Source organism: Mustela lutreola, chromosome 11 (genome assembly GCF_030435805.1).
Source record: "Mustela lutreola isolate mMusLut2 chromosome 11, mMusLut2.pri, whole genome shotgun sequence".
Lineage (NCBI taxonomy): Eukaryota > Metazoa > Chordata > Mammalia > Carnivora > Mustelidae > Mustela > Mustela lutreola.
Window position 1 is genome coordinate 56902383 of NC_081300.1, and position 13698 is coordinate 56916080.

Below are 13698 nucleotides of genomic sequence, written 5' to 3' on the forward strand. Positions count from 1 at the left end.
AAATCATCCTCCTTGTCATTGGCTCATAAGTGGATAGTGCTGCCAGAGTATACCCCAAAGGACTGTCAGAGAGGACAGAATAGGGTTTCCCACCCCAGAAAGGGAAGAAAGGAATGAATAGGAAATGAAAGAAACGAAACCAAACAGAGTCCTTTTTCAAATTCCCACCAAGGGAAGCTGAATTCCTCGGTGAGACAAAGTTGGGGACTATGAATTGTACAATCACGATTTCACACTGCTGGGTACCAAGTGTTGGACCGTTTAGCCCTAGGGTAGAAATCAGAGCATTTTGGTCAGCACTGGTCTAACTTCAGAAACCCTAAGTCATTGCTTCCCAAATCCATTTCTCTTTTCAAATCATGCAAGGAGTGAAAGTTGGGTCAGCAAAGGCAGGATACAGATCTTCCCTCACAGGTGGTCTTGGTACAACCACTGGGATTTCCCTTGGCTGCCTGCCCCTTAGAGGCAATCCAGCCATAGTGGGAGGTTGAGGTGCCACTGGTCAGGATTCTGCAAGGGTGATAACCCACCCAAGCAGCATGACCTTCTGGCTGGCTCACCAAAAACTGTCATCCATCCACTTGTCACAGCCACTAATTCGGGAAAGAATGAGTGAGACCTGGGAGCTGTCCTGGGCAACCGCTCTACATCCCGCACATGGAGATGCCCCAGAAACTGGATAGATGGGAAGCACAGTTCCAAGCTGCGTCTGCCTCTACTGTTCCTGACCAAACTCAGATAAACTTGCCACATGGGAAGCAGATAACATAGGACAGGAGAATTTGGAACCCCCCTGGGTGCTGGCAGCTGGTGGTGATCGCAGGCTCAAGCTTTAGCAATCCACCTCTCCCCAGCAAGATGGACATGTTGAACTTACAGGGGTGGATACATCATACCTTGCTCATAAGAGTGTGACGACTGTGTGTTTAGTAGCCCCTACGCTTCCTACCTCTTAATGTGACGTCTTCTCTGTAATTAGCTGTGGAGAGTCTGTCCTGCCAGTCTTTCGTTGTTTTCTGGGTTATTTACATTGATTGGGTGTTGCTGAGTTGTATCCATGGGACAAGGTGAGCTTAGGGTCCTCCTACTCTGCTGCCTTTACGGGAAGCCCCTGTCCTCTGCATTCTTTGCTAAAAGAAGAGGAACAATATGTTTTAAGAAATCCATGGGAACACATTTGGCTCTCATGTTACTATGGACCTAGAACTGCATATGGGAAGTGAATCGATTCACGTGATGGTTTTTTACATTCAAAGGTACTATTTTTATTTATTGTTAAGATCTTACCACATCTCTAAGTTTCCTTCTCAGCTTGTAGTTAGTATTTGATGATCAAGGATAAGGACTTGTTCTGAATTAACATCTCATACTTCTCTGTGGTCTGTTGCTTCTTGCTTATCTGCACTTTTTTTAATAACTTTTCTATTTTTTCCCTCAATTTCTTCCATATCCTATTTTATAGAATGAATATTTGAGCTATTGTTAGAAAAGAGAAGAATACTCGTTCTTTTTAAAACATGAAAGAAAAAAAAAAAAACAAGAAAGAAAAGTGAGGACAGTCATGTTTTTTGGTTGAAAAGTAGATGAAGTCCTGAAAGAATGAGCGAAATGAATAGGGGAGACCAAGCACCAGCAACTCACTCCAAGGGGAATCTTGCAGTCCTTTGAATACCTTTAACTTGGGAAAGTGGCCTTTTTCTTGAGTCGGTTAATATGTCCACATAAACAAATAATTCAACACTTTCTTGCTGATTTTTTAAAAATATTTTATTGATTCATTGGACAGACAGAGATAACAAGTAGGCAAAGAAGCAGGCAGAGAGAGGAGGAAGCAGGCTCCCCGCTGATCAGAGAGCCCGATGTGGGGCTCAATCCCAGGGTCATGGCCTGAGCCGAAGGCAGAGGCTTTAACCCACTGAGCCACCCAGGTGCCCCACTTTCTTGCTGATTTCTTAAAGTTATGTAGGTTGTGGTTCAGCTTTCGCTCTTATCATTAGAGAAAGTTTTCTTTTACTATACAGGTTTCTGTGAATGGTTATGAGCCACCTTTGCTTTTTTTTTTTTTTTTTTTTTTTTTTCATGAAAACCAGAAAGGGTCTCCCAGATTTGATGAGGGAGAACAGACGTATTTAATCCCCTTTGTCCTAGGGAATTGACAGATGACTTCCACCAACACATTTTCCGTGGTGAGTATTTGTGTTGGTAAGCAAACCCCTTTTCTTTGCTCACACATAGCAAGGAAAAGTGGCGGCATGGAAATCTAATTTTGCCCTTCAATGGAGCAGGGAGGATCAGGGATGCTGTCGTGTTAAACTGCTTTCATCTCCTGTTTGGCAGACATCTGAAGGATAGCCTGATGTCAAGCCCCTCCCAGGCCAACCTCCAAGATGGCTTTTCACGAGCGCTAGTTAGTGGTTTAACTGCCTGTTTCCTACCTGAGAGCAAATGGCTATCCCTGTAGGCTCCAGAGACTCTGGGTTCCAACATCTTGTCTCCTGAGATTTATTTGTTGAAATATTGAATGGATATTGATTCTCTTTATTCTACATTTCTTTACATCCCATGACTGCAGATGTTATATGGGAGCCCTCAGTAAAAATGAGTATTGTGTCCTTCCTGTGCCCGAGTACCTTGATAGAAATGGGGACTCAGTGTGAACCCAAGCACACTCGTGCCGCTGATTTTCATTCATGGTTGTTATGTTCGGTGAAGTCACAGTTAGTGACTTACTTAATTTAGTGACACACAGTGAGTGAGTTTGTGAATACTGAACTGTTGCTTCCATGGGAGGAAGTAAGGGATTAGTCCTGCGAGCCTCCGGTCTCTACATTTTCATCAACTGATCGACACATGAAACCTTGTTCTATGAGTCTTTCTGTTAAAGACTCCTTACTTGATGTCCATCATTGATTTTTTTTCATATTAGACTCAGCCAACAGTACTTATGAGACTTATGCCTCAGTGAAATTTTGCTAACACATGTGTTTACTCCATAAGACACATCACAGCCTTCTTGCGCTTCAGAACGCTAGACAACACCTCAGCACTGCAGTTGGGCACCATTTTAAATGGTAGAATCACCAATAAAAGGCACAAAAATAGGAAAAATGCGTTACTAAAAACACTGGGATAAGGACACTTGTTTATGGAATGAGAGCCGATTCAAAAGACAGAGCATTGGCTTGACCTCAGCTGGGATGTGTTGGTTGAGCAGTTCAGATTTTTGTCCCTCTGTGCATGTCTGCAAATGACTGTGAAAGCTTTTCAAGTATTGATTTGGGGGTTTCAAATAAATTAGTGAGTGGGCAAATCTACAAATACAGAATCCGCAAATAATGACAATTAATTATATTTTCTGTCAGGCCAAGTCCAAAAAAAAAAAAGAAAGAAAGAAAGAATAAATACTGGGTTGTGGCAAAATTCTTCCAGAATAAGCAGCTAGGATGGCTTTGTGATTTTTGTCATACTGATCAACCACTTTTGCTTTCAACTTTTTCAAATAATCACAGTTCAGTTTGACTTAGAGGGCAAAGATATTTTTCCAAAATTGTGTGTATCTCAGTAAATACAAACAAAGACATTTCCCTGAACTCTATCTTGTGCCAATAGAACATCATGTAGAATCTTCATGGAGGGTTGGGTTCGAATATTAAAGTGTTATACATTCTTGGTAGTTCCATTTCTTTGCAGAAGATTTGACTATTAAATGAGTTGGGTTTTGTTTTTAATTTGATTTAATTTTTTATACAGTGTTTTAAGGTCTAGCAAGTAATTATTTTCTATGGTTTTGTTTTAGGATATTGCAATCATGCGTTAAAAAAAATAGTAAGGATACTATGAACTTCAGTGGGTATTGGGAATGGTACCCATGTGATGCACTTGAAGCAAGTCAAGCCATGGGAGGGCTTCTCCATGCCATTGCTAGAGTATGAGGCTCCCAAGTGGACTGTAGGACATGTTGTATTTGGCAGTGACAAACTATTGCTCTTGATACATGCTCTCTGGTTATCCAGAGTAATGGCAGTTGGAGAGTCATGCAGGAAAGTTTTTTCTTAACTCTGGAACCCGTGTAGTCATAAATATTTCAGTCTTTGTAGGACAGATGATCGTTCTGACATCTATTGAGCTCTGCTGTTTTGGTGCAAAGCTGCCCTGGATGACACACAGTTGAATGAACATGACTGTGTTACAATAAAACTTTATTTGTAGATATTGAAATTTCAATTTCACAGAATTCTCATGTATTGCTAAATACTATTCTTTTGACTTTGTCCCACTGTTGAAAACTGTAAAAACCATCCGTACTTTGTGGATAACAGAAAAACAGAGGTTGGGGCAGATTTGGCCTGTTGACTGTAGTTTGCTGACCCTTGTCTTAAAATTTATGTTGTTAAAACTATGTCATACAACTGTTCCTTGCATCTACATTTCTAGGTCAAGTACATGATTACTACATTCCTTACTTAAATCTGGAAGTAAAAATTATAGAACATATGTGTATATGTATAATATATGAATTAAAAAAAAATATATATATATATTTGTGTGTGAATGCATGGTTATGTATTATATATATCTGTGATGTGTATAGATAGGTATGTATGTATATATGTCTAGATCAGACATATGTAAATGTGTGTCTATGTGTATATATATATATGTGAGTGTGTGTGTATATTCTTCATATATGTAGTCTCTCATGTCTACTAGTTAAAGCAGTTCAGTAAAGAGTCCAGATATACAAGTAAATGAGACCTAGAATTACACCCTGACTCTGTAATCTACCACTTGTGTGATCTCAGAAAATTTACGTAATTCTTTTCTGAGTCAGCCTCCTCATTCCTAAAAGGGAATTTACTTACTTACCTCATATGGTTGACTGGGGAAACTTACATAATATATACAAAAGATACATGAGACATAGACGGGTGCAATATATAAGTGGTTTTTAAATTTTTGAATTTTCCTAAAAGAAAAGACGTGTGTTTCTTAAAGAGACCCAAATGTCACTTCCACAATAGACTTACAACATAAACTATTCTATTTGATAAAAGTGAGCATGGGCCCATCTGAAAATCAGCTTCTTTCACCTTTCTTTTTCTTTTCTGGTGGTGCCATTGGTGTTCTCGTGTTATTGCTTCTTTCCTCTGATCTCAATCTTTCTAGCTCTCGATGCTGGCGTTTTCAGACATCCCAGGGACTCCCGCTGGGTTCTGCATACACTTGCTACACTTCACTAGAATAATACCTGTACTTTCAATAGACTATTTCCTTATTTGACAAAGACAGACAAAACTATTCTTGCTTTTGAAAGCTTTCTTGGTAAGGGCACTGGCTAGAAAAAAAGTACGAAGTGGAAAACTTGCCAGATAAGAAGAATTCAAGACAAGGAAACCTTTTGTGGGAGTGTAAAATCTGCTTTTAAGACACCTATTTAAAATAGGCTTCATGTCCTCAGCTACATGTCTTAACCCTGGTGTTTGTTAGAAGCAACAGAGTGAATCTCTTACTGTTCAGATGTTCAAATCAACTTAGCAGTCCATCTGAGATTGTTCAATATCACCTAAATTCAGGTATTTTCATTTAATCGTATTTATTTCAAAATAGCAAACTTTTCAGTACAAATCAGACCTACTTTATAATTATGATATGTGTTGAAACATTTATATATTAAATTATAAACTTGATGAAGCAGCTAATAAAACTTATACTCATAAGCACTTTAGCTGAAATTACATAAAAAAGAGATGGAAATGGTCTTTTTAAAAAATTTTTTATTTTTTTAAATTTATTTTTAAAATTTCTTTTCAGTATACCAGAATTCATTGTTTATGTACCACACCCAGTGCTCCATGCAATATGTGCCCTCCTTAATACCCACCACCAGGCTCACCCAACCTCCCACCCCTGACCCCTTCAAAACCTTTTGAAAAACTTGCTTCAGTTTTTGGAAAGAAGCATTGATGCTATCACTTCCCAACTTGTAACACATAATCCACCTTTTTAGGTATAATACTAAGTCATGTAAGCATTTTATTGGTATGTTGTATGTCCGTGTATACATGTATGTGCAGTGTGTGGACAGACCCACATAAGCTTACCTATGAAGATTATGTTGTCCTTGTTGTCTCTACAGTTAGAGACAATAAGTTAAGTCAGTGCTGGAATCTGCCAAGATTTTGAAGTTTACTTTCCAAAATTTCTTTAAAAAAAAAAAGATTTTATTTATTTATCTGACAGACAGAGATCACAAGTAGGCTGAGAGGCAGGCAGAGAGAGAGAGGAGGAAGCAGGCTCTCCACTGTGCATAGAGCCGGATGCGGGGCTCGATCCCAGGACCCTGGGATCATGACCTGAGCCAGCAGAGGCTTTAATCCACTGAGCCACCCCAGTGCCCCAACTTTCCAAAATTGCTAATGAACTGAATGGAGCAGTCCAGTGTTTCCTGGGTATATTTGCAATCAAATGCTTCTTTGTAGCCCAGTTGGAAGACTGAGGGGAGCAGATAAAGTTTCAGAAATAAACCTGTGTTTGATTCTTTTGTTGTGACCTCACTGGCAAGTCGTCTTGCTGGGAATCTGGAGTGCATGGGCCTGCTGCTGTGTCTCTCTGCACTGTTGTCTGGCTGAGACACCTGTAAGTCCTTTTAGGGGCAGCCGTGAGTTTAATGAGCAGGCTGAGAATTGGGTTGCAGTTTGTGTTGGCTGTGTCGGAGTTGTCCTGGTTGGCTGGGCGAGGAGGTGACAGTCCTATGGTGGAGAAAGGTTACAGTCCTATGAGCCCTTTATTGTTCCCACCTGTTATTTGGCCATTGTCTTGTTCTGTTCATTCATTGTGTTCCTAACTGCATTCCTTATAAAATTGTCTAATATTTGTTTAGCTCCCTCTCATAGCTTAGAGCAAATATCCTATAAATAGTTGGGTACTAAGACTCAGAATCTTTGAGTGTGAAACTTTGAGGGTCATAAGTTCTGTGAATGTGATAGATTAAAAAAAACAGGTTCAGAGGCTTTAGAGTGACTTATGGAGGTCTCACCTGTCTTCCCCGCCCTTCTTTCTCTCCCCTTCTTTCATAGGCCCAGGGTCCTATATTGGTTTAAATGAAATATTGTGCTTTAAATTTACACATGGCAACTTCAAAAATAGATCCACATGAACGTTTTTATATGTACGTTATATTCTAGAGTTAGCATATCTCTTCAAAAATACGGATTATTCCATTTTTATAAGAAACTTCAGCCGTTGTAGTTGATAACGTAAAAATATAGTTTATTGTGAGAAGGACAGTTTTGCATCTGGTCTGTTCATGATGCTTATCACAGTGCCTGGAAGAAAGAGGGCACCCTGTGGAGACTTGAATGAATGCGTAAGAGGGAGGGAAGAAAGGTGATGGGAAGTCAGCTGGGAGGAAGGAAGGAGGATGAACATGCTTGGTTTGGGCTTTCAAAATACCCTATTCATGACCAGGGCAACGGAGTTCTTGGGTAGGTAGTGGACATGGACATTGGTCTATAGAAAGACCATTATGACCAGAGTAGCTGCCTGGGTCCTGTCCTGCCTGCTGTTGCTGTCTCCGGCCAGGCAGGATATGACTGGTACCCAGGGCCCCACCTTTGGGGGTGTCTGGAGGGCTTTTTCCCCTACTTGCTCTTGGGTCTCATCTGCTTTTTGGTCTCTCAGCTGTCCTCTTCTAGACTTCAGTAGAGAGATAAATAATATCTCATGGTATATCTCATGGTATATAATAATATCGCATGGTAATATTATGCTTGCTTCTCTGTGTCATCAGTGGAAAAAAATAACATATATACATACACACACACATATATATACATACATTTTACACACACACACACACATACTTATGAATAGAACATAGTATTGTTTTTGTTTTTACTGTTTTTTGTTTTGGTTTGGTTTTTCATTTCTGTTCTATGTTGGTTCTCTCTTCTCCCCTGTGTGTTTTGTGTTTCAGTGTGGTGGAATTGTGGCACGGGGTCATCTAGTCTAGCAGGTGTTTCTGGGATGACTTCTTATCCAGGGACCCCCCTGAGATTTTCCATTTTGGGCTCTGCTGATTGCTTTCTCCATTTTTACATCCACTGCACACACATAAATAATGCAGTCCTAGGGCTGAAGGGTTTGTTCAGGCAATGCGAGGTAGTGAAACCATCCAGAAAGACTGGGTTTTTAACAATTATTTTGTATTTGAATCTCTTTGTTCTTAAAATATTAAGCCTTGAAGAATTTTTGCACAAAGTGATAAATAAGATAATGGGGTGATATCTGTCTAGTGTATGTACCATGTTATGCACTTAATAAACCATAATTTATAGTTACTTTTTTAAGTTGAAATTTTTGTAGCAGTAAGAAATAATACATGGTACATACTACCCAGTACATAGTACCAAGTTTCCTCTAATGGTAATAGTTTGCAAACCAAAAGTATAATATCACAACCAAGATACTGACATGGTTGAAGTCTACAGAGCTATTTCAGATTTTCTGTTTTACTTTTACTTGTTCACACGTGTGTGTTTATCTAGTTCTATACATTTTTTAAAAGATTATTTATTTATTTATTTATTTGTCAGAGAGAAAGAGAGATAGAGAGCACAAGCAGGGGGAGCAGCAGGCAGAGTGTGAAGCAGGCTCCCTGCCAGGCAGGGAGCCTGATGCAGGACTCAATCCCAGGACCCCGGGACCATGACCCAAGCCTAAGGCAGATGCTTAACCGAATGAGCCACGCAGATGCCCCCAGTTCTATACATTTTTTTTTGCTTTTTTTTTTTTTTTTTACTGTAGTAAAATACAAATAACATAAAATATATCATCTGAGTCGAGTTTGTTCAAGTATACAGTTCCATGATATGAAATACCACTGGTGACTGGTATGAAATTCTTACTATTGTGCAACCTCACCAGCATCCATGTTCAGGACTCTTTTCATCTTGGGCAACTGAAACTATAATCGCTAAAACAGTAACTTCCCATTCCCCCTCTCCTCAGCCCCTGGCTACTATCATTCTACTTTCTGTCTCTCTGGATTTGATTGTTCCAGGAAACTCGTAGTGGGGGGTCATACAGTATTTGCCCTTCTGTGGCAGACTTATTTCACCCATCGTAATGTCCTCCGGGTTTCTCCACGTCATAGCGTGTGTTGGAATTTCCTTCCTTTTTTAAAACTGAGTAATATTCCATTGTACGTATTTACCCCACTTTGCTTATCCATTCATCCAAGTGTCCATTGGTGTCCACACCAAGTGACTTCTGTGTTTTAGCTATTGCAAATAAATCTGCTATGAGCTACACCGTTTTATTACCTGAGTAGGTTTGTGTATCCACCACTACAGTGAAAACCTTAAAGGTTCCAATGTCACAAGGATTATTCACTAGTGTTGTCCTGTAACCACCTTCCCGAGCCTTCTTCCTCTCCATCCCTAAGCCCTGGCAGCCACTAATCTGCCCTCCCTTCAAAAATGTTGGCTTTACACAATCCTACATAAATCCCATAGTATGTAATCTCTGTGATCAGCCTCTGTGAATCCTATAGTATGTAATCTCTGTGATTGGCCTTTTCACTCCATATAATACTCTAGAGATCATCCTATCATCAGTAGTTACTGCCTTGGTAATGTTGAGTGACATTCCATGCTATGGAACCACCACAGTCTTTTTTATCACTTACCATGGAATGCCATCTGAGCTGTTTCCATGTTTTGGCTACCAAGAGTAAAGCTTCTCATTGGTGTATAGGGTTTTTTTTTTAATTTTTATTTATTTATTATTTTTAAAAATTAATTTATTTATTTTCAGCATAACAGTATTCATTATTTTTGCACCACACCCAGTGCTCCATGCAATCCGTGCCCTCTCTAATACCCACCACCTGGTAACCCAACCTCCCACCCCCCACCACCACTTCAAACCCCTCAGATTGTTTTTCAGAGTCCATAGTCTCTCATGATTCACCTCCTCTTCCAATTTCCCCCAACTCCCTTCTCCTCTCTATCTCCCCATGTCCTCCATGCTATTTGTTATGCTCCACAAATAAGTGAAACCATATGATAATTGACTCTCTCTGCTTGACTTATTTCACTCAGTATCATCTCTTCCAGTCCCGTCTATGTTGCTACAAAAGTTGGGTATTCATTCTTTCTGATGGAGGCATAATACTCCATAGTGTATGTGGACCACATTTTCCTTATCCATTCATCCGTTGAAGGGCATCTTGGTTCTTTCCACAGTGTATAGGTTTTTATAGGCATACAACATTTCATTTGTCCGAGAGTGCGGTTGCTGTGTTGTTTTAAGACTTAGCAAGTTTATGTCACATGAGCCACTGTCTCCTTGGTGATGCAGGTATACATAAATGGAGATTAAAATAATGTCATGTGGGCCTTTTTAATAATAGCCCAATAAGAGACAACTTTAGACAATCATGTTGAGAACACTGATAACTTCTAACTGCTTCTATTTTTCTCCTTTGACCTCAATTTCTCTGAAGTGGCTTTATGATCTCAAAAACATCATTCACTTTGAGAACTTCAGAACACGTTGCCCTTCTTTTCCTGCCTTACTTTTCCCGTGATTGGGCACTTGTTAAAAACCTCTTGATTTTACCACCGTAAAGAGATTTTTACATCATTCTCCTCTTAATTCATATCATTGCCATTGGAGTTTCAGCAGCCATAGCATCTTTATATTACTGTTATTGTGTCTTCCTTAGAATCTCTGTCCTACGAGAGGAGCCTCTGTAGCCTGGTCACGGCTGATGTTTATAGCTAGAGGTCCCAGTACTCCTCCTCTTCATGGCCATGGCCACATTCACCTCAGGGTCTTTGCACATGCCGAGGAAGTCTTACTCTCTTTCCTCATTCATAATCAGCTGTTAGGAGAAATGCAAACTCCTCACTGTTGGTCCTTTTGGTATATGTTATTCTAGTAGCTTTTACTTTTCTTTCATAGCCCTTACTTAGTTTGTTCATTTTAGTTGTATAAAACCCAAGGCCACATGGTTCAGTATGTCATAGAATCCCCTCAAAGGAGCTGACCAGAAAATTTATTGTCTTAAAGCTATTTAAATCTCCATATCATCTCTGGTAAGTGACTTTAAGCCTCTGTCTTCCAAATATCAGGTCTGGTATCACACCTCCTTATAAGGTGAATCTTAAGCTAGGATACTGTCTGACCTACCCCTTCCCATTAACCTCTCTGAAAACTGGATTGGGATCTTTTCTATCTTTGTCATTGTAGAACCAGGAGCATTGACTGGCAGATATTAGGCACTCTTGTTGGAAACATGAATGAATGAATGAACAGACTATACATCTTATATGTAGGACACACTGGGTAAAACTGACAAAGTGAGTGAATGATGGAAATCTTTCTTCATTTTCCAGGTGATTTTTGAAGTGATAACTTCTGGACATCAAGGCTACCTCGCTATTGATGAAGTGAAGGTGTTAGGACATCCATGCAGTAAGTTGCCTCAACTCTTACACAGTTGGGTCCACCACTGGGGAGATATCTATGTTACAGATTAAGAAAATACACTGAAACCTGGGGAGAAGTTATCCTGCTGGAAGAGTGCCCCAGCAATTCTTTAGGTATTGCTTTGTTAGCCCAGAAGTCCAAAAACATCTATTTTGTGTGTCATTCATTGTATGTAACTGAGCGTCTCTAAAATGAAGATTAGGAATGGGAACTAATGGCCTGCTTTCGTATAATCAAACAGTCTTGCAATGATCTGTGGATTTCCCTTTTAAACAAAAGCACAGGTTAAACCTTGAGAATTTATGCATTTTGCTCCTAAATTCAGTGTATTACTGGCATACTTTCAAAGAATAGGACCCCAAACAGGACTGGGATGCGTCAAATACAAGATATGTACCTGAACCACTTAGGGACCCCAGAAATGGCCCGATCTTCATCTTTTAAAAATTAATACCTCAATAATTCCAATGGGTGATAAACATTCACTTTTCTTTTGGCTGTTCATTATGAATAGCTCTTAACAGGCTGTCCTATTTGTATCTGAACCATTGCCATTAAATCAAAATAAAATATTGCATGTAAGCCTGTCCCATTTCTCCCCTGCATCTCCTGGAGCTGCCACTGGGGAGCTTCAAGCGGAAAACTTTGTACAGAAAGTGGATTGGTGGCAAATAGAATCATGGGGAACACTGGTGATCTAGGCTCTAATAATGGGTGGGAACCAAAAGGGAGACTCTAGCCAGAACCACGGTGACTGCTATGCCAGAGGAGCCATCCATGGGGGGAGGGGTGCTGAAACCTGCTCTCTAGCCACCTGACCTTTGCCGTCTGCCAGAACTTTTGTCACCACCCCTGTACGTGTGCCTCCTCAGCCTTAGGCTCAAGACCCCGAGTGGGATTATCAGGGTTGCCAAGCTGGATCATGTGCTCCTTCCCTTGCTAGCAATCAGGGTCATCTAGGAAAGTGCACGGTGGCTTTTTCGCCTTCTCTTCTGGGAGCCAGGCCAAGACTTTTACCAAAAAAATACAAAGGGGCATTTCCTAACCCCAGAATAGTGCTTTGAGAGCTGAGCCACCAAAATGCTGTAAATGTCTGTGTAGGCATGTGTGTGCATGCGTGTGTGCATGTGTATAACTGTGCTTTTTCCCCTTAATCACTGTGTGGCTCATAAAAAGAAAGTATGGTTTGCCTTTTATAAATTCTAATGATTAGTATCCAGCTGTACAAATTACTCTGTTTTTTTTTTTTTTTTCCTCCGCTTAGCATTATGTTTTTGAGGTCAATCCATGATATTCTATCATAAGAATATACTATATTTTTCTATTCTTCCACGAATATTTTTCTCCCAGTTGTGCTTTAGGACAAACATGGCTGCAGTGGACAGCCCGATGTGCATGCCGTGGGGTGCAGTGTACAAGAATCTCAGCAGGGTGTATTCTTAGAAGCAGGATGGCTGGGATGTAGGGTAGAAACACTTTTAGTTTTACAAGATGCTGCCAAATTGCTATGAAAAGTGTCTGAACCAGTTTATATTCCCACCAGTGGTGCATGGGAGCTTTATTTTCCCTATATCCTTGCCCAAAATTGATATTGTCAGACTTTAAATCTTTGGCCGGGTGAGAGATGACAGCTGCTTTATTTTTAGGGTTCCTGGGATTAAAGAGAGACTGGCTGGTTCTTACGTTCCCGATTTCCACTGATGGTCCCTACCCCAGTTCCTGAGAAAGCAGTTATACCTACAATGGTATTAAAGATACAAACATTTGCAGGACTGTCTCTGCTTTTATTGCCTGGATTGAAGGGATCATGAGCTCATTCCATGTTGTAGTTACGGAGAGCCCTTTGTGGTCATTATCTGAGGAAGGTATCATGGCACAGTCCTCTGATCTCATCCAGAGGGATTTGGCCCTCTCGGGGATCCTTATCTGGTGCTCAGAGCTCGCCACAACACCCGAGTTCAACACTGCAATCGTCTTTTTCCTAACTGAGGCATGTGTTACTTCTGTAACACACTGTGAGAATTTATCCCTCTTTTTTTTTTTTTTTTTTTTTTTGAAAAGGCAGGAAAACGAACTATGCTGTACCTAATTGGAACAGCAGGGCAAATTTAGGAAGCAGAATATAATTACCTGAGCTGGAACTTGGCCAAATTCTCAGAGTAATAGGCTTGGGCTTGGAAAAATGCCGGGGATCTTCTAATG

At 40.2% G+C, this 13698-nt stretch overlaps 1 protein-coding gene across 8 annotated transcripts in view; it reads left to right on the forward strand.

Moving 5' to 3' along the window:
- The window catches only part of PTPRM (protein tyrosine phosphatase receptor type M), a 787430-nt gene that overhangs the window by 316524 nt on the left and 457208 nt on the right, over nt 1-13698 (forward strand). For all 8 annotated transcript variants that reach the window (XM_059139376.1, XM_059139377.1, XM_059139383.1 and 5 more), the window contains exon 4: nt 11403-11481. In XM_059139376.1, the coding sequence (XP_058995359.1) occupies nt 11403-11481 (79 nt within the window). The remainder of the gene's footprint in view (nt 1-11402; nt 11482-13698) is intronic.